Genomic DNA, 21,113 nt, shown 5'->3' with positions numbered 1-21,113 from the left:
AATAGAAAAGCAAAGAGAAAAAAACCCTCAAAATTACACATTTTTATTTGAAATTAATATGGATCGTTTAGTTTCTTGTTTGAATTATCAGTTCTCCACAGAATAGTCAAAAAGTCATGCCTTACCACCCTTGAACATTTTAGAATGACTGTCCACGGCAGACATTTCAGAATATGAATGAAAGATCATGAACGTTGAAATGCATCCGTTTGCCTCTCTTGCCATCAAATATCCTATGTAACAAGCTTTTTGCTATTCAAATTACTGTAGGGAGAAAGAAATCGGATTGCCAAAGCGTATGGAACGGAGACTCAATTACACCGCTGCAAGTTAATCTTGCCACCATGTGCTGAACTCAGCTTCTTAGACGTGCTCAGCTCCCTCATTTCTTTCTTTTTTTAAATTTTAATAATCATTTATATTTTCATTAAGTTTGTCAACACAGACAGGGAAGATGTAGTCCAATGGCAGAGCACAGGTCAGCCAGTGAAGGTTTAGGTTGACGGTAGCATGGAAGGTATATTAATAGACAATTTAATATATTTATTTATAATTCAATAAAGCTGGCTATGTTTGCATAAGGTCAGTTATGACTTTCACTTATTTGAATAAGTAAATAGCTAAAGAAAACATGGAGTGGAGCATTAAGACATGAAACTGGTTTATTGTTATCCCCCCCAAGAACATGAACTAACAATAATAAACATTAAGGATTTGCATATTTGTGCTGTTACGTATAACTCATAACACCAACCCATTCCTTTAGACCCTCAAGCGATTCGCTAACAAAATCAGCTGAGTCACAGCCCTGTAAAAACTTGCAAAATCTCTTTAAAATTTAATAAAGACAAATTAGTCAATGTGAAACATCATTTAAAACAAGGTCTTCACCACCTATGCCTTTTTTGAAAAATCAACAGGACACGATAAATCTTTTATACATCTTTTTTTTTTTTTCTTTGACAGTCATAACAGTCACTAACATGTGACTCTCCGAAAAGAATGTTCTGAATGAAAAAAAAAAAAAAGAAAAAATATTCTCTTGAAGTCAAATGTGCACATGAAACCATTCCGCTTTAAAGAAAACATGGTGCACTTTAGCATCTGATGCTGAGGTGTTGAACAGTGGCAAAATATTAAGTCTGGCACATTCTCAATTTCTTAAATAATCTTAAAACCCACTGCCTTGACACTGGTGATAGGAACACCAGAGATTAAAAACACATTAAAACCACAGTATCAAAAATCCAGTTGATTGGGTGTGTCATTCAAAAGAAAGATCAAGCATGGATGTATCCAGTCCTCCATGGCACTCAATGTAAACATGATGAAATTGTGGACTGTGTCAGTCGAGTCAGTCTAGGTAGCATTTAGTTCCATCAGTCTGTCTCATAGCCTAAAACAGGACCAAGCCATTTCTCCACCTCCACCACAGGCATGTTTTTCCTCCGGGCATAGTCCTCCACCTGTAAAAAAAACAAAACAGAAGGGATGTTTTCACCAAGTGAACATAACAGAGACTTGGCAATGTGTTAAAACTAAACAGAGCTTTTGATCTCACAGACCTGAATTAATTATGTCCCTGACAGTGCAACATGGCTGTCAGGGGGCTGAGAGCTATCCATGGTGCTGAAATTACTCTGATAGTACAGGTCAAGAAAGGGTGAAAGTGAACAGATTCAGCCTCTAACTTTACTAAGTGCATCATCATTAAACCCTGATGAATGAGAATTAAGAAAGTGCAGGTGCCTCAGACCTAATATCTAGGTAGGTATGTATGTATGTATGTATGTATGTGTGTATATAGATATACGAGCATGTAGATCATTCTCTTGAGGCACAGAGTTTCCTTTACTGATATGTCCCCAAAGACTACAAACAGTAACATAACAGTCATCATGGGAAATGACAGTTGATAGGTACTATCACACAAAATGACTGACAACTATGAAACTAGACCTGACTGCAATATGTATGTGTACTACACTGGCTGACTGGATGAAGGGTGGAGAATAGGTACCTGTTCTTTGGTGATCTTGCCCACAGCAAAGTAGCTGGACTTGGGGTTGGAGAAGTAGAGTCCAGAGACAGATGCAGCAGGACTCATTGCCAGAGACTCAGTCAACCCAATGCCTTACAACACACACACACACACACACACACACACACACACATACACAATTTTGTGTTATTAGTCTTTGAACTGAGTGCTCTTCACAACCTCCAGGGCTCCCAACCCGGCTCTCCTGCAGTTTTATCACCCGTCCAGTAACCACTGCATTTGTCCCCAGAGGTGGTATGATGAGAGTTGTATCAGAGTCTTCAGATTCATTAACTCCTTCAGATACCTTACAGATCTGTTTTTATCCTGACCGGGCTACTATACCTGTTTTCTCCTGGATGTCTGCCAGTTTCCACATGGTCAGTTTCTCAGTGTGGTCCGGTTGGCTGGGATAGCCAGCAGCGGGTCTGATCCCGTCATAACGGAGCCGGTGGAGGTCCGAGGCTTGCAGATGTTCCTCGGCACTGTAGCCCCACAAGTCCTTCCGCACACGGGCGTGAAGCTCCTCAGCAAATGCCTAACACACAAGACAGGAAGAGAAAGAGAGACCCCGTCAGACAGAACAGTCAAGACATAAACGACTGGGTGAGTGCATTACAATGCAGGTAGATTTGATGACAGACAAGGCTGGGAAAGATTTGGCTTAAAAGATGGTAACGTCTCATCTGCAACTGAGACTGACCGAAAGCACCTGGGCACTCTGCTGTTTGTGTACACCATCATTGATGAAACAGGTAATCGACTGAAAACAACAATTAAGTGAGGGAATTAAGACCGGGGTGAAAGACGTTCAAATTCAGCGCAGTCCAAAGAAAACGCTGGATTTCATTTGGTAAATTGAGAAGCTGATTTTGCGAATGGAACATTGTCTAGTTCACAAAATTAAAACCGCAATTAAGCGAACGAATCACTCAAGCAGAAACTAACACAGCTTGTCCAAAAGCTGAGGTCTCTAGAGACCAATAGAATGTTATTACGGATTTAGATGATAGAGGTACATCCCGGTTCTACCTCAGCCAGCCTATCGGCGAGCGCTTTGACCATGATGCTGTTGTAGTCATCTCCCTGGCTCTCAAACTGTCGGCTAAGCTCTTCGGCTCCAAAACACGCCACAGCAAACACGCCCACGTAGTCTGGAACGCCGCTGTCCCGCGGAGCCACGAAATCAGACAGGCACATGTACGGTTCACTGCTCGCCGAGTCCTTCTCCGCCTATGAGGAACCAGAGCTCACGGGTTAGTCGTAAAACTCGTCGAAATATCCAAAACATACTTCTCAACGACTGAAAACAAACTTTTATCAACACACACAAATGAAGCCCCTCAGCAATAAAAGCACACTCTGTGCTAAGGTTTACTAAACAAACTTCAGTACTAACTCTACATGTGCAGTGTCATGCCTGTGTTCTTCTTATTAATAGTTGTACATAAATCAGATCACTAGTTATGTTTATTGACAGTATTTCTTGTAAAGTCATTGTGATAAAGCTACCAGCTCTCTTTATGGTATTGAGTCTTTGGAGGTGAACTCTGACACTGGCTGGTTGCCTCATCATTCACCTGTTGTCGAAGTCCATAAAACGTGGCCACTGGGGCGGAGCTACGAGGAGTGATGTCATCAGCATAAACATGAATGTCATCTCCTATGCTCTGTGCTGGCCAGAAGCCCACCACACCTTGAGCCTGCAGCTTCTGAGTGTCAATCAACTTATTCAGCAGCCTGTGAGCATCATCATAAACCCGCCTTGCCTCCTCTCCTGGAGTTCCAACGAGAGAGAGAGAGAGAGAGAGAGAAACAAAAATGAGAGAGAGAAATGAAAATGAGAGGGAGAGAAAAAGAGAAATGAAAATGAGAGAGAGAGAGAGAGAGAGAGGGAGAGAGAGAGAGAGAGAGCGAGAAGGCGACAGACATATTACTACAGCCCCAGAGAACTTTGCCCAATAATCAGTTCCTGAAAAGAGACGGTCAGTTCTTGAAAAACATAGTTAGCTGTCCTCATTGCACAGTACAAAGTCTAGGGCCATAAATATATCGAGAGCAGCAGTTGTGCTGATCTGTGCAACTGCTGTAGTGTTTAATTGGCTGTAACTGTTGTCTTGGCTGAATGGTCAACTCAATAATACATCATGACAAAGCAAGGGGAGAGTCTAGACACAGGAGCTGCACCCCCCCCCCCCCCCAGTCCTGCCAGCATGCCATTTCTGACCCAAACATAAACCCCCCACAGTGGAAATCAGCACTTCAATGACTTTTAGATGTTGTATGGATCACACAAATATAGAACTGCTATGATATGTCATTTTGTTAAGCATACAGCATGTGTGGGAATGCCACAGCTTACAGCATTCCCACACAGTTATAGGGATGTGCATACTGCTAGGCTCTTTATCCTCTAAACCTGACGTAATCAGATGTGAAATGTTTAGGTCTATGTGAATGGAAAGCTGATACAGCAGTCACGTCATAAGGGACTGAAACAGTTGCTTGTAAGCTAGCCGTGCTAACTGTGCCTTTAGTGACAGGTGACAACTTACCCACGGTTTTGTCTTTGAAGATTTTCGGGTAACCTCTGTTGGGATATTTACCCCTAAGCTGCCAAACGTCAAAGAATGGTTTCCAGTCGATGTAGTCAACCAGCCTGCGCAGGTCGTAGTTCTCAAACACTTGAGTGCCAATGAACTGAGGACGCACTGCAGAGATCCACAGAACAGAAACGACGTCACACTCACACACTGACTCACACTTTTATGAAAATAAATACACAAATTCCATGCTCTCAAGATAAGCAACAAAACCCTGCATCAAATGGTCTGTACAGAGCAATGAATAGTGTATATTTACAGTGTCTTGATCAGGGATATGATTAGATAAGAAAGAAAGAAAGAAAGAAAGAAAGAAAGAAAGAAAGGAAGAAAGAAAGAAAGAAAAGCAATGAATGAATGAATGAATGAATGACTCATGTGTAAAGGTGCTTTGTATGTGTGTATATGTGTATAAACATAAGTGTATATATGGGTGTTTGTATGTTTTGTATAAATTAGGTTGTATCCAGTGTAAATGTTTATGTTTACACGTTTATGACTTTATGTAACCTATGTGTTTATGTGAGGCACTGTACAGACCGTGGCAACAAATTTCCTTGAAAAAAGGACAACAAAGAATTAATCTATCTATCCATCTTTCTATCTGAAGAATGAACGAATGAACGAATGAATGGATGAATAACCTGGTGTAGGTAGAGACTGCCAGTCCAAGTGTAGGCCTTTCTCCCGTGCTTGTTCTAGAGACAGGAATCGGCGTTCCTGAGATAACAGAACAAACCAAGTTACAGAGACACCACTAACAGCCTTGACTGAGTGGGTTTCTTTGATTTGACAGGCCAGTGATGTTCAGACCAACTGACCCAGTTCAATAAGGAAACCGCTTCTCCTATGACTGTGACTCGATGACAGACTCACCTTCAGAGAGTCATAGTGTTCCTGTCTGATTTCCTCATACTCTTCTGTCACCTCCTCGAAGAAGTCCTCCCTCACATTTTCATCCAGAAGCTGTGAGCACTGCAGAGAAGCAGAGAAGAACGATCACAGTTAACGTTTTTTAGATGTTTTTTGGATTACAGCAGAGACTGACTACTACTTACTTCAAGAACATTATTATCAAACCTGTTCGAATGAAATACCAAGCAACACATGACTTTCATGCTGTTGAGCCAACTATATCAGATGTTTATGTCAACCACTCAACACAATGGGTGACAATATGCAGAGGCAAGACTTTGAATACGATCCTCTGAAGTCAGTGTAATGCTGCTCTCATTAGGTAATAAGAGAATATTAATGTCAAACAACAAAGAAAGACTAATCAGTTAATGAGTTTCTACGCAGACAGTTACCACAGGTACTGTATACTGGAGAAAACCAAGTCAACTGGAATTTCAGAAACCCAACTAGCATTTCAGTCAATGCTGGTATGCTATTGGTCTGTAATACATATTCATAGCATAATAACATGTAATACATCTATGTATCTTTTTTTTCATCTTGGGGAGAAATATTTAATTTCATTAAATAAGAATGAAATCAGTTTAAGTTGATCACATTCCAAACCACTGACATAACATGTCACTTGTGCTCAGGGCTTGATCACTTTGATTAGAGGACTGAACACCTTAACATCTCAGACAGCGTGAGCAGTTTCTCTCAAGATTAAAGGCAACAATAGCCTATGCGGCTGCCCAACTGGTTACTTTTATCACAAAGTCATTATCTACGCCCTTCTAAAAGATAGAGCTTGGCCATTACACTTCAATTATGCTAACAAAAGAGAAAAATTACCAAGGTCCAAGATGTGCTGTGGCACTATCCTGGCAGGATATTAACATGCTGCCACTGCTAAAAAAGCTAGTTGTAGCAGACGCGGGCACCAAGACAGAGAGGCCAGGGGTGGCATTGGCTTCTTGTTATCTTACCTGATCAGAGGCCATGACCAGACCACTAAATGACTGATTCAGAGTCTGAATCAGAGGAGATTTCAGAATGAGGGCTAAGCGAGTTCTGTTTGAAACCATCTGTTTGTTAACTGAGTACTAGCAAGCTGTGAATCTGTAAAATTCCCGGTTAGTGGTAAATGTGTGAAAGACTAGGAAGTCGACGTATACGGCTCATGTGACATCCTGACATGATGGGTCCAGTAAAAAAAACAAAAACCAAAACAAACAAACAAACAAAAAAACCCCACTGCACAAATCAGAAATGCATAGACAGGGTAGGCAAATTACTTACTGATCAATTTTTTTCAGTCCCTGACTTTTGAACAAAATGTGGCAAGAAACCCATATCTGCGTGACTTTGTTTTAAATCAAAGTCATTTTCGATAAACAATTGAAGTGGCGAACTATGGGAGCGTGAGAGCCATCCTCTGACCCTTTCTCCCCTTTATATCAGCATTCCACACTTGTGTTTTAATGTCTCACATCCATCCTTACATATTCATTTCTCTGCATATTACTGTATGCTGGGCCATGCAGCTGAAGTCCTATCAGGTGTTCTTTTTTGGTGAAGGACAAAAAGGATGAGTAAGACTACACTATCAAAGCTATGGTCTGATTTCATCATGACAAGCTTTTCCATTACACTCAAACGAAATCTTAATAACTTTAAAAGCTTCTGAGAAACTGTCCCATTCATAAAAAAGAGAGCTGTCTGTCCTTCTGCTAAGGCCAAAGGCCTGGCATATTATTGTGCAGCAAAGAGACTGATGTTGTCCTTGAGCTGCCTAAGTCGAGTGGGGTGGCGGAGGTGGTGTGGGGCGGTTAAGGGGGGAGTTAAGGGAGACAGTCGTGACTGGCTTGGCTATTTCTGCATGTTATGACTCATCGAAAAGAGAGGCAATTTAGTGGCTAAACAGCCTGGGCTTGAACTACCCTTCACTAATGAGTCTGACATCCAAACATCAGCTAAGTACATAAAGTCAGTCAGACTCCATAAATAATGAGATTCAGCGGAATTTTTCCTCTTACACCATTTTCTAAATTGTAACAGGGGAGTGCTGTTTTCTTTTAGAAAGAGGGTTTGAAAACTCAAATGTTCTTTTTTGCTCATTAAAGTAAATGAGAACACGATGACAGTGGAGGAGAGCGTACCACCACAACGCTGCGGGACGCGTCGAGAACGTGGACCACTGGAGCGCTGTACCGAGGAGCAATCTTAACTGCGGTGTGAGTTCTGCAACAGAAACACACACACACACACACACAGACACACACACACACACACACACACACACACAAAAACACAAACAGTTAGCTTTAAAATGACAGATTAACATAATCCTGACAACAAAAATGCCATCACACGGTGTGGCGTACTTCGATGTGGTGGCTCCTCCTATCAGCAGAGGGATCTTCATGCCCAGACGTTCCATCTCCTTGGCAACGTAGATCATCTCATCCAGAGAGGGGGTGATGAGTCCGGACAGTCCGATGATATCTACGTGGAGAGAGAGGTCAGCTCACGACAGAATACAGATTCTCCTCTGACTAACACAGAGCAGAATTCAATGAACATTTGAACTGCTCCTTCAGAATCAAGAGAAGAGGTCAAATAAAGCATTAACCATCAGGATTAAGTAATATTACTCTAAGAATATCACAAAAACATGTGAGGGCATGTAAGTTTTTTCTGTCAGTGGTACAAAGTCATCTTTCTGTCTGTGATGGTGAAGGGACTTGTGAAATACTACATATGTGTAATGGAACTCACCTGCTTTTCTCTCTATGGCCTCCTTCAGGATTTTATCACACGGGACCATCACTCCCAAGTCAATCACTCTAAGAGAAAACACACAGCAAATAATCTCCTCAACACAGCCAAGAGTCTACTGAACATCAAACTCCCTAACACACAGTAAATGGTCTCTTAAACACATCATTCTTAACACAGAAGTGTCCTAAACAAAGCCAACACAGCCAACAGTCTCCTCAGTACAGCAGCCCCCTCAACACAACCAACAACTCCTTAACACACAGCCAAAAGTCTCCTTAACACAGCAAGCAGTCTCCTAAGTACAGCAGGGTGCTCAGGTAGCACTGCAGACAAAGTGTTAGCCCATCCTCATGGAGACCCAGCTCAATGTCCCGGCAGCATCCACACTGACATAATCAGTAATGTTTGGGGGAGGGAAGCCGGCAGGAGACCATTTCCCTGTCAATAGTGACTCAGGCTTGGGACCATTTCCCTGTCAATAGTGACTCAGGATGGTTGGTTGGTGGTGTGGGATTAGCGGTAGACGATGGCGGTCTCATACATCAGCACAAACACACTTACCCACATGAATGCATGCACGTTTGCACACTCACTCACACACACACACACACATACGCACACGCACACACACGCGCGCACACACACACGCACACACAGTCTGTGTAATGGGTTTCTATGAACCCTGAGGCCAGTTGAGAATGTTTCACTGGAAAAGTCGATTACGGTGATACAGCGTGTTCTCCTCTCTGCCCCATTCCAGTGACTGATAGCACCATTTATTCTGTCATCATCTTAACACTGAGAACAGTTCTAAAGCTTTTTTACCCCTTTAACACCACGCTTTCCTCTCTCATGCAACCTCATCACCCTTTCCTCTCTTTCTGTCTCCACCAACCTCATCACACGTTTCTCTCCTAACCAACCTCATCTAGCTCTCCTCTCTAAACCAACCTCATCACACTTTCCTCTCTCTCTCTCTCCACCGACCTCGTCATGGTTTCCTCTCCTAACCAACGTTGTCAAGCTCTCCGCTCCAAACCAACCTCATCACGCTTTCCTCTCTCTCTCTCCACCGACCTCGTCATGGTTTCCTCTCCTAACCAACGTTGTCAAGCTCTCCGCTCCAAACCAACCTCATTAGGCTTTCCTCTTCAAACCAACCTCATTAGGCTTTCCTCTTCAAACCAACCTCATTAGGCTTTCCTCTTCAAACCAACCTCATTAGGCTTTCCTCTTCAAACCAACCTCATTAGGCTTTCCTCTTCTAACCAACCTCATTAGGCTTTCCACTTTAAACCAACCTCATCAGGCTTTCCTCTTCAAACCAACCTCATCAGGCTTTCCTCTTTAAACCAACCTCATTAGGCTTTCCTCTTTAAACCAACCTCATTAGGCTTTCCTCTTCAAACCAACCTCATTAGGCTTTCCTCTTTAAACCAACCTCATTAGGCTTTCCTCTTTAAACCAACCTCATTAGGCTTTCCTCTTCAAACCAACCTCATTAGGCTTTCCTCTTCAAACCAACCTCATTAGGCTTTCCTCTTTAAACCAACCTCATTAGGCTTTCCACTTTAAACCAACCTCATCAGGCTTTCCTCTTCTAACCAACCTCATTAGGCTTTCCTCTTCTAACCAACCTCATTAGGCTTTCCTCTTCAAACCAAACCAACCTCATTAGGCTTTCCTCTTTAAACCAACCTCATTAGGCTTTCCTCTTCTAACCAACCTCATTAGGCTTTCCTCTTCTAACCAACCTCATTAGGCTTTCCTCTTCTAACCAACCTCATTAGGCTTTCCTCTTCAAACCAACCTCATTAGGCTTTCCTCTTCAAACCAAACCAACCTCATTAGGCTTTCCTCTTTAAACCAACCTCATTAGGCTTTCCTCTTCTAACCAACCTCATTAGGCTTTCCTCTTCTAACCAACCTCATTAGGCTTTCCTCTTCAAACCAACCTCATTAGGCTTTCCTCTTCAAACCAAACCAACCTCATTAGGCTTTCCTCTTTAAACCAACCTCATTAGGCTTTCCTCTTCAAACCAACCTCATTAGGCTTTCCTCTTCAAACCAACCTCATTAGGCTTTCCTCTTCAAACCAACCTCATTAGGCTTTCCTCTTTAAACCAACCTCATTAGGCTTTCCTCTTCTAACCAACCTCATTAGGCTTTCCTCTTCAAACCAACCTCATTAGGCTTTCCTCTTCAAACCAACCTCATTAGGCTTTCCTCTTCAAACCAACCTCATTAGGCTTTCCTCTTTAAACCAACCTCATTAGGCTTTCCTCTTCTAACCAACCTCATTAGGCTTTCCTCTTCAAACCAACCTCATTAGGCTTTCCTCTTTAAACCAACCTCATTACGCTTTCCTCTTTAAACCAACCTCATTAGGCTTTCCTCTTTAAACCAACCTCATTAGGCTTTCCTCTTTAAACCAACCTCATTAGGCTTTCCTCTTCAAACCAACCTCATTAGGCTTTCCTCTTTAAACCAACCTCATTTCCCCAGAGCCATTTACTCGTTGGCCACTGGCCCAGCTGGAAAAAAAATCCCTTGTGCTAATTATAAACATATGTACAGAAAATTAAAGATACAAATAAGTCCTGTTAACAGGCTAAACATTTCAAGCCTTTCTGCTCAAAGTAACTGAAGCACATCTAGAAGTTACCGGAAGTTGTTGCAGCCGAGCACGACGCCCACAATGTTTTTGCCGATGTCATGAACATCACCCTTCACTGTGGCCAGTACGATAGTGCCCTGGTATGGATCCTGAAAAACACACACACACCAAAAAAAATCACTAGGCCACTTTATAATAACCAATTTTAATATCACTTAACTGCAGAACTATGTGTGATTGTGTATATATAAATATGTATGCTATGTGTGCGTGTGCGTTTGTGTGTGTGCAAGGCTTATTTGAACAGAGGGCTGCATTAAGACAAGAAATGTTTTAAAGAAAAGAAATCAGGTGGTCACAGTCATCTTATATGATTTGTTCTACAAGCTACGGTTTAGTGGAGCACCTGAAACCTTCAAAGCAGATTTTCCTGCCCATCAGTGCATTCATCCCTGGAACCCTACAGGGACCCAAACCAACAACGCTCCCATTTTCATTTCCCAGATAATGGATTAGAGTGGTCGTCCAGAGCAGCCAGACACCTCACCACTTACTGTTTCCTCAGAGGACCCAGTCAGGGCCATCATCTCTTCTCTCTCCTTCTCCATGAAGGGAATCAGGAAAGCCACTGCTTTTTTCATCACCCTGGCAGATTTTATTACCTATACACACATACGCACATATGCGCGCACACACAAACAAACAAACAAACAAACAAACAAATATACAGTGAACTGCTTAAAATTCAGTGTTTGTATCTGCTAAGAGACAGGGGAAATTAGCTGAAGACAATGTAGCAACATTTTTAGACGTGCTTATTTACCATTGCAGACCACAGTGACAAGAAACAGATTAAGGCCTCGTTTAATCACCATTTTTCTTTCCTGTCTAATGGTTTGAAAAGTCAACTCATTAATGGCTCTATATATAGCCCGCATGTCAAGTTCACATGCCACTCCACACCAGCCCTTAACAAGGGGTTTAAACTGAATGTTATAGGTAAACAATGACTTTGACATTCCCCTAGGATTATTCCTAAATCTAACACGACTCATTTGTCTTCAGTACCGTAACAGACACTCACACTGCAAAAGATCTGTAAGCAGTCTGGTAAATAACGAAGCCCATCTGCAGACTTAATTAGGTCAGTTTGTGTCGGAAACGTGTGCGTGTGTGTGTAGATATTTATCCCCACCTGAGGGAGGAACATCTTTCCTGCTCCAAACAGGTCTCCCACCACCTTCATCCCGTTCATCAGCGGCCCCTCAATCACGTGTAAAGGTCTGGGGTATAGATCTGTCTGAACACGGGCCTCCCCTGTGTCCTCCACCACATACTTCTCTATGCCCTGTAGAGACAGCCCACACACACGCCCACACACACAAGTAAACACACATACAAACACACACAAAGTATCTATTCAGTCAGATGTGAGAGGAACATTGATTAATAGGTGTTTGGGTGTAGAGGAGTTTAGTGCAGGTGAAGGAGTGCGCAGAGGTGTACGTGAAAGAGTGTGTAGAAGTGTAAAACGGTGTGTGAGGGGGGCGTGTCTCAGACCTTAATGAGGGCATACTCCAGTCTCTCCTCCACAGTCCCTTTTCTCCACTCGTCTGTCTGAATCACCTTCTTTCCTCCTTTACCTTTACTCTGGACACACATTCACAGACCAAAAAACTAAATATGGAGGCCCTCTCACCAGTTTCACCATTAACACAGTTAGCCGTAACTACAGTGCAACATGCAATAAACTGTATGCTATTACTACAATTAAACTGAGTGTTAATTATGAATCTAATCCAATGAGTGATGAAACGCCCACGTCTATTCCAGGTACATAGTGAATGCATACATATAACCTCATATTAATACTATACTACACTCCATAGCCCAAAGTCTCTAGAAAAATTACCTGTTTCATAAATATTATTTATGATATCTGTTACATCAGTGGTTCTCTTTGTTTTAACCCTCCTAAGCTCAGGACTAACATACCTGATTCCAATGATCAATTAATCATCAAGCCCTTATTTAGCTCAATTAACTGTGATAACGAAGAGTTAAAACAAAGACGTGCAGGACAGGGGGCCCTCAGGACTGGAGTTGAGAACCACTGTGTCACGTCGTCTAAATTGGACAGGAGACATAGTTATGGTGATGAGACTGTGAAATGGGTTGCATTACCTGTGCATAGACCAGCAGCTTCTCTGTGGCCTCTGGGTCTCGGTTCCAGATCAGGTTCTCACACAGCGCGAGCAGTTCTTTATCAATATCATCATACAGGGGGAGATTGCCTGCATTCACAATGCCCATGTCCATACCATCCTACACAGAGATCAGAGCCGATTCATTCCTGTTTTTGGGACATGGAGTGCTTTACCAGCGACGCTAGGTTCAGAAGTTTTTCAGCACTTTGGTGGTGTTTCAGACATTAAAATTTTTCCTGCATCCTCATGGTGTGTCAGTGTGTTTTCAACCTACTTTGAAGTACTGAAAGTTCAGTAGCTTGTCTTTATCATAGTAGTGCAGTAGATTCAGTAGTTGATTGGAACTTTCAGGATGTGGCAGATTTACATGTAAATGATTCAAGAGACTGGTACATTCAGGTATATTCGACAGTTTATCAGCACATCAACAGGACAGAGTAGTTCAGTAGTAGTAGTTTATGGTTGCCTTATCTTACTGGCATGCCATTATCAGGAGTTTATCAGTATTTGACTACTGTAGTTAGTCAGCATGTAATGATGTAGTGTTTCCAGTAGTTATTCAGTACCTTAATAGCATGGTAGAGGAAGGCTGCATGCATAGCTTCTCTGATGGCCTCCATGCCTCTGAAGGAGAAGGACAAATTGGACAGTCCACCACTGACCCTTGCTCCAGGAAGACTCTCCTGTGCAGAAAAAAAGAAAAGCCACACAGTTACACCACATCAAGTACACATCCGACCAGAACCCCTACTTTACAGTAAACTTGACCCAACACTCCAAAAAACAAAACAAAAACAACAACAACAACAACAAAAATCATTTCAAATGTACATCAGTGGTGAATTTTAATACTGTAATCTGTATCAGTGTCTGTTGCGAATCTCAGCAGTTAAGGAAATGAAATGTTTTAGGAACTGAAATTCCTCCATGAAGCAAAGAAACAGGAATGTTCTGGAACATGGCCAGACCTTTATGATCCTGGTGGCCCTGATGAAGTTGATGGCATACATGCTGTGCTCGTCCATTCCAGTGCCGATGGTGAGGATGTTGGGGTCAAAGATAATGTCATTTGGATTGAAGCCCACCTCTTTGACCAGGAGATAATAGGCTCGAGTACAAATCTGGACCTTCTGTTCAGTTTCTGTTGCCTGGAGACACAAACGCCAAATATTACACAAAGTAAACCTAGTCAGAGGCAGAGTGCAGATTGTTGATATATAGCAGCTAACGTTAGACATCACACCGACATTCCAAAACACACTTAATTCTTGTCTTTCACCAAATTCTTCTAAGCTTTCCCTGCAGGAAAAGTGTTGTTACTCCTAAAAAAAAATGACATCCCACAATAAGAGGAGGGCACCTACCTGTCCTTCCTCATCAAACGCCATTACGACCACAGCAGCACCATAGCGACGGACCTGTTTGGCCTTGTCCAGGAAGTCTGCTTCGCCCTCCTTCAGGCTAATGCTGTTCACTATACACTTGCCTTGACAGCACTTCAAACCTGCCTCTATAACCTTAAAGTTAGAGGAGTCAATGCAGAGTGGAACCTGACGAAAAAGAAAAATGAGACTTTTTTTCTCAACTTGACTTTACAGGCAGTTCAAATTTCAGCCACATCATTAAGGGTTAGCATTATGATATAATTAGCTGGAAATTTGAAAGGTGAGGTTCAGGCCAGGTTAGTCAAATCATAGCTTTAATATTAACTCACCCCCATTTATCGTCATTATATAATGAAACGTTCAATTTCCATTTGTTTACAATAATTATAGCTAAGTGCTCTTAGATTTTACAAAGCTCTGTTACAAACTAGAACTTAATTACATAACGAAATTAATACTGGGGTTTTTGAATAATATGCTCATGTTGAGATAGCCAAATCGTGTTCCCATGGCAACAAATGGACCGCATGTTACCTTGGCGATGTCAGGTTCAGAGGCGATAAGGTTACAGAAACGCGCCATGGCAGTGGGTCCCTCCAGCATGCCTTCATCCATGTTAATGTCCAACACCTGGGCTCCCATCTCCACCTGGGTTTTAGCTATACTCAGCGCCTCCTAGAGGAACCACACAGTATAGCATGTCAATACTGCTGAACCTCAATATGGCATTGGCATTCCTCTGAGATCCGTAAAGGCTAAAGGGTTCGAATGTGTTCTGTTAATGGTCATTATGTGGCGATTTCACGAGCTTCTACCATAATGAGTAAACAAATTGATACACCATCAGAGGTTGTCGCGTGTGAATTTTCACTGTGCTTTGAAGAAAGACATTTAAAAGTATCAAAACAGGTTTTGGAAGGAAGGTAATGTAAACTACATAAGCACATAAAGTTTAATTTTCCCATCACAAGTTGAGTTAATGCTTAGATTGAATGAAAATGTTGATTTGAGCCTACTGTATATGCTCTTTTGTTTGACGCTTTGGAGAAAATTTTCTGCCAATTGACCAAATATAAATGTAAATGTAAATGTAGGTACACCAAATAATCCACAGCAGGTTAGCAGATTAAGCTAACCTCATAATTCCCTGCCATGATCAGCTTTGCAAATTTGCGGGACCCAGCAACGTTGCAGCGTTCACCAATGTTCACAAAATTGGTGTAAGGTCCAATACGAAATGGCTCAAGACCTGGGAAAAAAACCAACACACAGCAAACCAACTTTTACCACAGATTACATCATAAAGGTAACAAAAAATCCTCAAAATTGAACGTAACAGTTAAAATATAACCCATACTCAACGATGAGATGACCAAAGGTCATACATGTATTAACAATAGCTGACTGGCCCTCGGTAAATCCAAATATTATTCTTTAGTTGCTTTAACCTCCCTGAGCCCACATGTTACAAGAGACTGAAGAAGTCTGAAGATAGCTACAGTCATTCTACTCAGTTCCACCCGGTAAAGTCAAACTGCTTTTAGTCTGTTCAGGCATGCAGGCCAGGCTGTTTGTGTTCAGTCACTTAGCACAGGTCCAGTGGTAATGTTGAGATAAGTGGCGATGTACCAGAAAGCAGCATGTAGTCCTGATAAACATCTGCAGGAGGAACCCTGGGCTGGCACTGTTTCACTCTCTCAGCTATAGACCTGTACAACAATGAGATTACAGCATAGTCAACTTTGGGATTCTGCAAAAGCACTTCTCACTTAACAAATCAGGTTTGTTAATGCTGGGTTTGAGAATAAAAAAATAGTTTAGCCCCTTGGGTCCAGCTGGGAGGAGGTCATTAGGTTTATGTTCTTTAAAATGATCCATTTACTCCTTTATTTGATTATTATACATCTATAATGCAGTTAAGGGACAGTTTTTCGCTGGGTTTTCTGTCCCTTCTCTAGCAGTCAAAAAAGACACTAATGATGAGCCTGTTACCAAAGGAGACTGCATGTGTCTACATCCAAGTGAAGACTATTCCATCTTCAGGACTAAAACTATACTTTATTATTTATCTGTCACAAGACCCCACAGGCTACTCTCTGACTATCACTGCATTGCATTTCTCCTTGAAAGCTCTCCCACTAACACGGTTCCAGAAAACCTTTAATTAATGAAGCTTTGAGGCCTAATAAAAAAGAAAAAAAAATGAATCCGACAGCGTCAAGGACCACAGCTGAATGAACACTTTTGTAAATCTGATGTCGTGACACTTGAGTGGGGTGAGTTCACTACCGTATGTGTTCAGGTGTCGTCCCACAGCAACCGCCAACGACGTTAACCAAGCCATCAGTGGCAAACTCCTACAGAGGAAAAGAGAAACACACACAGCTTATGAGGCTGTATCAAATGAATGAATTTATCCATGCACCAATGGAGTTTCATCCCAAGTATTTCAAAGCTAGCTTTACCTTTAAATGTGTGGCTGTCACATCAGGAGTTTCATCATAGCCCCCAAAGGTATTGGGAAGGCCTATTTCAAGGAAACAGAGCATTCAAAACATTCTAAATGAGTACAACAACACGAAGGAAACAGGAAGAAATTAAAGTCTAAATATCCTTTTCAAAATGACAAATACTATTTCATTTCAGCATTGTAGATATTTGATTTCAATGTATTCATTGTTTTTTTTTTCTGGCCTTTCATTTTTTCTTCCCTCTTTGTAATCTCAAGAAAGTGCCAGAACATCATGTCTGTAGTGAGATCTGAAGGTGCCAGGCCTGCAGAGATGTACTCATTATCTCCACTGTTCTTCCACTAAACCCCAAAACATTCCTTGAAATTTTCCACAACATATTATATCTGATGAAATGAGAACATCTGTTTCTAACTTCTGTGAAAAGCTTTGCGAACAGATGCTCCTATCACTACTACTGAGACACAACCCTTGTGCTATTTTAACCCGTTTCCTCATGTGAAACTTCACTTGCCCATAGTGTGTGCACATTACCTGCGTTAGGGTAACACAAGATGAAGGCAGTGGTGCTTTTCCCAATGGCCTCTATAAACGGCCTCATCTCTGTGGCACCTAAAGCACAGTTCAGACCAATACTGGGAGACAGAATGGAGGGCAAATGTTAGATCAGTTTAATACTATGACCACACTGTCAATAAACACAGCAACACAAATTATGTTGATCGATACGGTGGGATTGGTGGAACTGCTGGTGTTTAGGAGAACCCACTTCAAATTCCACTGAGTACATGGAAGTTGGAACAAAACACTGACTAAAAAATTTCATGACAGCAGCAGAAAAAAAACATTTGTTCAACCCCTCACAACATGCTCTCATGGTGTTCATTCGGCCATGATGAATGATTGTGACATGCTAGAGAGACTTTCTGTGATGCTCTATTACTTATTCTCACCATAGAGGCTTGGCGTGGGCCACACTGATGACGAAAGCTTCCCCTGTTTGTCCTGAGAGAGTACGGCCGCTCTTATCAACAATGGTCCCCGAGATCTAATAAGAGGGCATCAACACAAGGCTCTTGCCTTATCTGTGCTAAGTTTTACAATCAATGACTATAAACAAATAAGCTTGGGGGGAGGTGTATATCTGTGTCACTTACAAATATTGGTCTTCTCTCATAATTATCTGCAAACAGCTTATCAATGGCAAACAAAGCTGCCTTTATGAAGCGAGAGAGAGAGAGAGAGAGAGAGAGAGAGAGAGAGTAAGCATCATGATTAAAACTCGAAATATGTGTATCTAATTTGCACATCAAAAAGAAATCAGGTGGTTATGACACCAACACAGAAATACTCTTATCAAAATGAGCAGACACAGGCATACTGACATACTGGATTAAGAGATGACCTAATAGACAGTTTGCTGTTGCTACTTGTGTGTGTCAGCAAGATTTCCCAGTGCTGTGCATAATGATATCAGAATATTGAGTTTATGCTTAATCCAGGAAACCCAAAGTGTGGTTTTGCATAAATATATCAGGGCTGTAACTGAGAGAGTCTGGATGGTGTAGTATGAGATATGTATTTGATTACTTTAGCATTAGCTGTGTCGAAGATAGTCTCCACCAGAAGGATATCAACACCACCATCCAGGAGCCCCCTGACCTGTTCAGAGTACGCCTCCACCAGCTCGTCAAACGCTACACACACACACACACACACACACACACACACGCAGACACACACACAGCATACACCATCAACACAACAGTCATCGTACTTATTAAAAGCATCATCTTTAATTATTATGGCCATCAACATAGTCTTTAGCCATCAAAACCACAGAGACAGGTTCTTACTGATGTTCCTGTAGTCAGGTCTCTCCACTGAGGGTGACACAGACAGCGTTTTATTGGTTGGACCAACAGCTCCTGCGACATATCTCTTCAAACCTGTCAACAACAATGACAACATCATTTTGATTTTTGCAATGCTCTATCAAACACTGCATTATTGGAGATCTATAGCTGATTCAGTGGTGTTTAACCGACTGCAGACCTGTCTGGGTGGTTACATCATCTGCAGCTTTCCTGGCAATCTCTGCTGATACCTTATTCAGACGATAAGCCTGGAAAAAAAGCACAAATAAAGTCAAACAACTCAGGAAAAAAAAAAGATATTCTGCTGCTAACAACTCTCCAACTTCACTAAAATTGCACTTGAAATGTCTTAAACATTGTCTTGGAGTCATGGAAAACCTGCAGGGCGTACCAGAGCTTCCAGTCCATAATCAGCTTGTGCTGTGCTTGTGCTGCTGAACGTGTTGGTCTCGATTATGTCTGCCCCAGCAAGCAAGTAATCCTTTAAAATAACATCAGATAGGCCCTGTCACACTGAGCTCAAATAAAGCTGACAGACAGAATGAACATCACAGTCCACTGCATGCTAAAACACTAAAACTTATGCATGTATATATACACACACACACACACACACACACACACATATTCCAGCAGAATTCAATCTAATCAAATCTGAAGCAAGTAAGAAGTGCTTACTGTTACAGTTTCAACTCAGAGCAGCATAGCTACAGGAGAAGATGTATGGTATCTTTAGTACCTTGTGGATACTGTAAATGACATCTGGCTGAGTGATGCTCAATAAGTCATTGTTTCCTTTTAAAGATTTTGGGTGCTCTTTGAACTCTTGACCTCTAAAGTCCTCTTCCACCAGATTACGCTGCTGGATCATGGTCCCCATCCCTCCATCCAAGACCATGATCCTCTTTTGCAGCACCTCCCTGAGTTCATCCTCTAGGGAAATCAGCCTACCACCTGCACCAACACAAACACATTTCATATTATTTTAGTGTTACGGAAACGTCTACTGCCGAGGGTGTCAATTATTACAGGCATTTTGTCTCATAATGCCACAGAGAGATCATCAAAGAATTACAAGTACACGCATGTCAACGCCTGGAGGCATTAACGCTCGACGAATGGATTTATGTGACAGTATTCTCATTAATAAATCCAGTTTATCCATTTTTGTTGGCACTCTTTTCCAGAGAAACTTAAAATGATCACTTCCACGTCAGAGGTCATTCCATACCGTCACGCCACAATCCTCCGATTACTGAACAGCTACTTTGACCATTACAGTATCTACTCTTAGTCTGGCGGCAGTTTAAAAAAACGATTTTCATTTTGACCAACTTCTCCCAGTCAACTTTCCACTGCGAGCGCCGTCTTCTAACCTCATTTTTAACAGTTCAGTGACGACGCTTCGCAAATTCTACTTTAGTTTCCTTATCTCAGTGTATAGTGGTATTCAATGACTTCGGATACACTGTAGAATATTTGCTATATTAGCTACACTAACGCCGGTTACTAACGGGGGAATTAAACAAGCTGTTCAAAAGCAACTGCAGGATATCCGACTTTCAGATTTTCTTAGGTGAATGGTAGGAATTAACTGAGAAACTTTCGAACGATATTAATATGCATATAACCCGATGAGTCCCATAGCGGATACATGAAAACTTGTGTTAGCTGTCTAGCTAAGTTTCAAGCTAACTTGGCCAGTTGCTTCCATACAGCTGTCCCCAGAGTGCATTTAACCCAGCTAAATGACTAGGTGGCTATCAGCGTTGAGAATCTGCCAGGCCGTCTCTGCACATGCTGACTTGTAATACTTAGTGAAAATTCTGGTCATTCTTTGAAGTCTTACCTGAATTAGTAGAGAACTGGTGCACTGTTGGAGCCATGTTATAAATTCGTATTTTTCTCAATGTAAATTTCACCCCGACACGCAAAAGCTGAAGAAGGGGCGATCTGAAGCAGAACAGATCAATAATGCCACAGAACTAATGTCATGTTGTCTGATCATAAAACTTTCTGCGGATTCAGTGCCCAGATCAGCGACATGGTCACAAACTCAATGAACTGCAACAAGTGTTCTCAGTACGCATGCGCGAAAATCGTTGTATAACCCCAAATCATAACTCAATAAGCACCTGCGATTGCAACATTCAAGTTAACATATCTCCCAAACAGGTGACATATAAAATGCTGTCTATGTCTTGAGTAAACGTTATTAGTTAAAATGACAA

The 21,113-nt window shown here is 41.8% G+C and overlaps 1 protein-coding gene across 1 annotated transcript; it reads right to left on the bottom strand.

Annotated features, from left to right (window-relative positions):
* Positions 1-813: 813 nt before the first annotated feature.
* On the bottom strand, positions 814-20,908 carry mtr (5-methyltetrahydrofolate-homocysteine methyltransferase). The gene is made up of 33 exons (XM_030776061.1): positions 20,732-20,908; positions 19,622-19,836; positions 19,274-19,363; positions 19,061-19,130; positions 18,862-18,954; positions 18,596-18,702; positions 18,163-18,222; positions 17,959-18,053; positions 17,540-17,640; positions 17,000-17,061; positions 16,824-16,891; positions 16,164-16,243; positions 15,671-15,783; positions 15,069-15,209; positions 14,514-14,699; positions 14,118-14,297; positions 13,716-13,832; positions 13,127-13,267; positions 12,503-12,592; positions 12,138-12,290; positions 11,497-11,604; positions 10,991-11,091; positions 8,323-8,390; positions 7,929-8,049; positions 7,704-7,785; positions 5,521-5,619; positions 5,289-5,364; positions 4,597-4,752; positions 3,622-3,818; positions 3,074-3,274; positions 2,387-2,579; positions 2,021-2,133; positions 814-1,466 (listed from the first exon to the last, which is right to left on the bottom strand). The coding sequence occupies exons 1-33, from the start codon at positions 20,766-20,768 to the stop codon at positions 1,380-1,382; spliced, it is 3,801 nt and encodes a 1,266-aa protein (XP_030631921.1). The 5' UTR covers positions 20,769-20,908; the 3' UTR covers positions 814-1,379.
* Positions 20,909-21,113: the final 205 nt, after the last annotated feature.

The sequence above is a fragment of the Chanos chanos genome, chromosome 5 (genome assembly GCF_902362185.1).
Source record: "Chanos chanos chromosome 5, fChaCha1.1, whole genome shotgun sequence".
Lineage (NCBI taxonomy): Eukaryota > Metazoa > Chordata > Actinopteri > Gonorynchiformes > Chanidae > Chanos > Chanos chanos.
This window is presented reverse-complemented; position numbering and strand designations above follow the sequence as displayed.

What these genes read in the sequence shown, in the direction of transcription:
- mtr (XM_030776061.1), bottom strand. Translation starts at nt 20,768, where the DNA reads ATGGCTCCAACAGTGCACCAGTTCTCTACTAATTCAG. An exon ending in TCGCCGATAGGCTGGCTGAG is followed by an intron (nt 2,580 to 3,073) that starts GTAGAACCGGGA and finishes CTTGTGTGTTAG; the next exon opens with GCATTTGCTGAGGAGCTTCA. An exon ending in AGACATCCAGGAGAAAACAG is followed by an intron (nt 2,134 to 2,386) that starts GTATAGTAGCCC and finishes GTGTGTTGTAAG; the next exon opens with GCATTGGGTTGACTGAGTCT.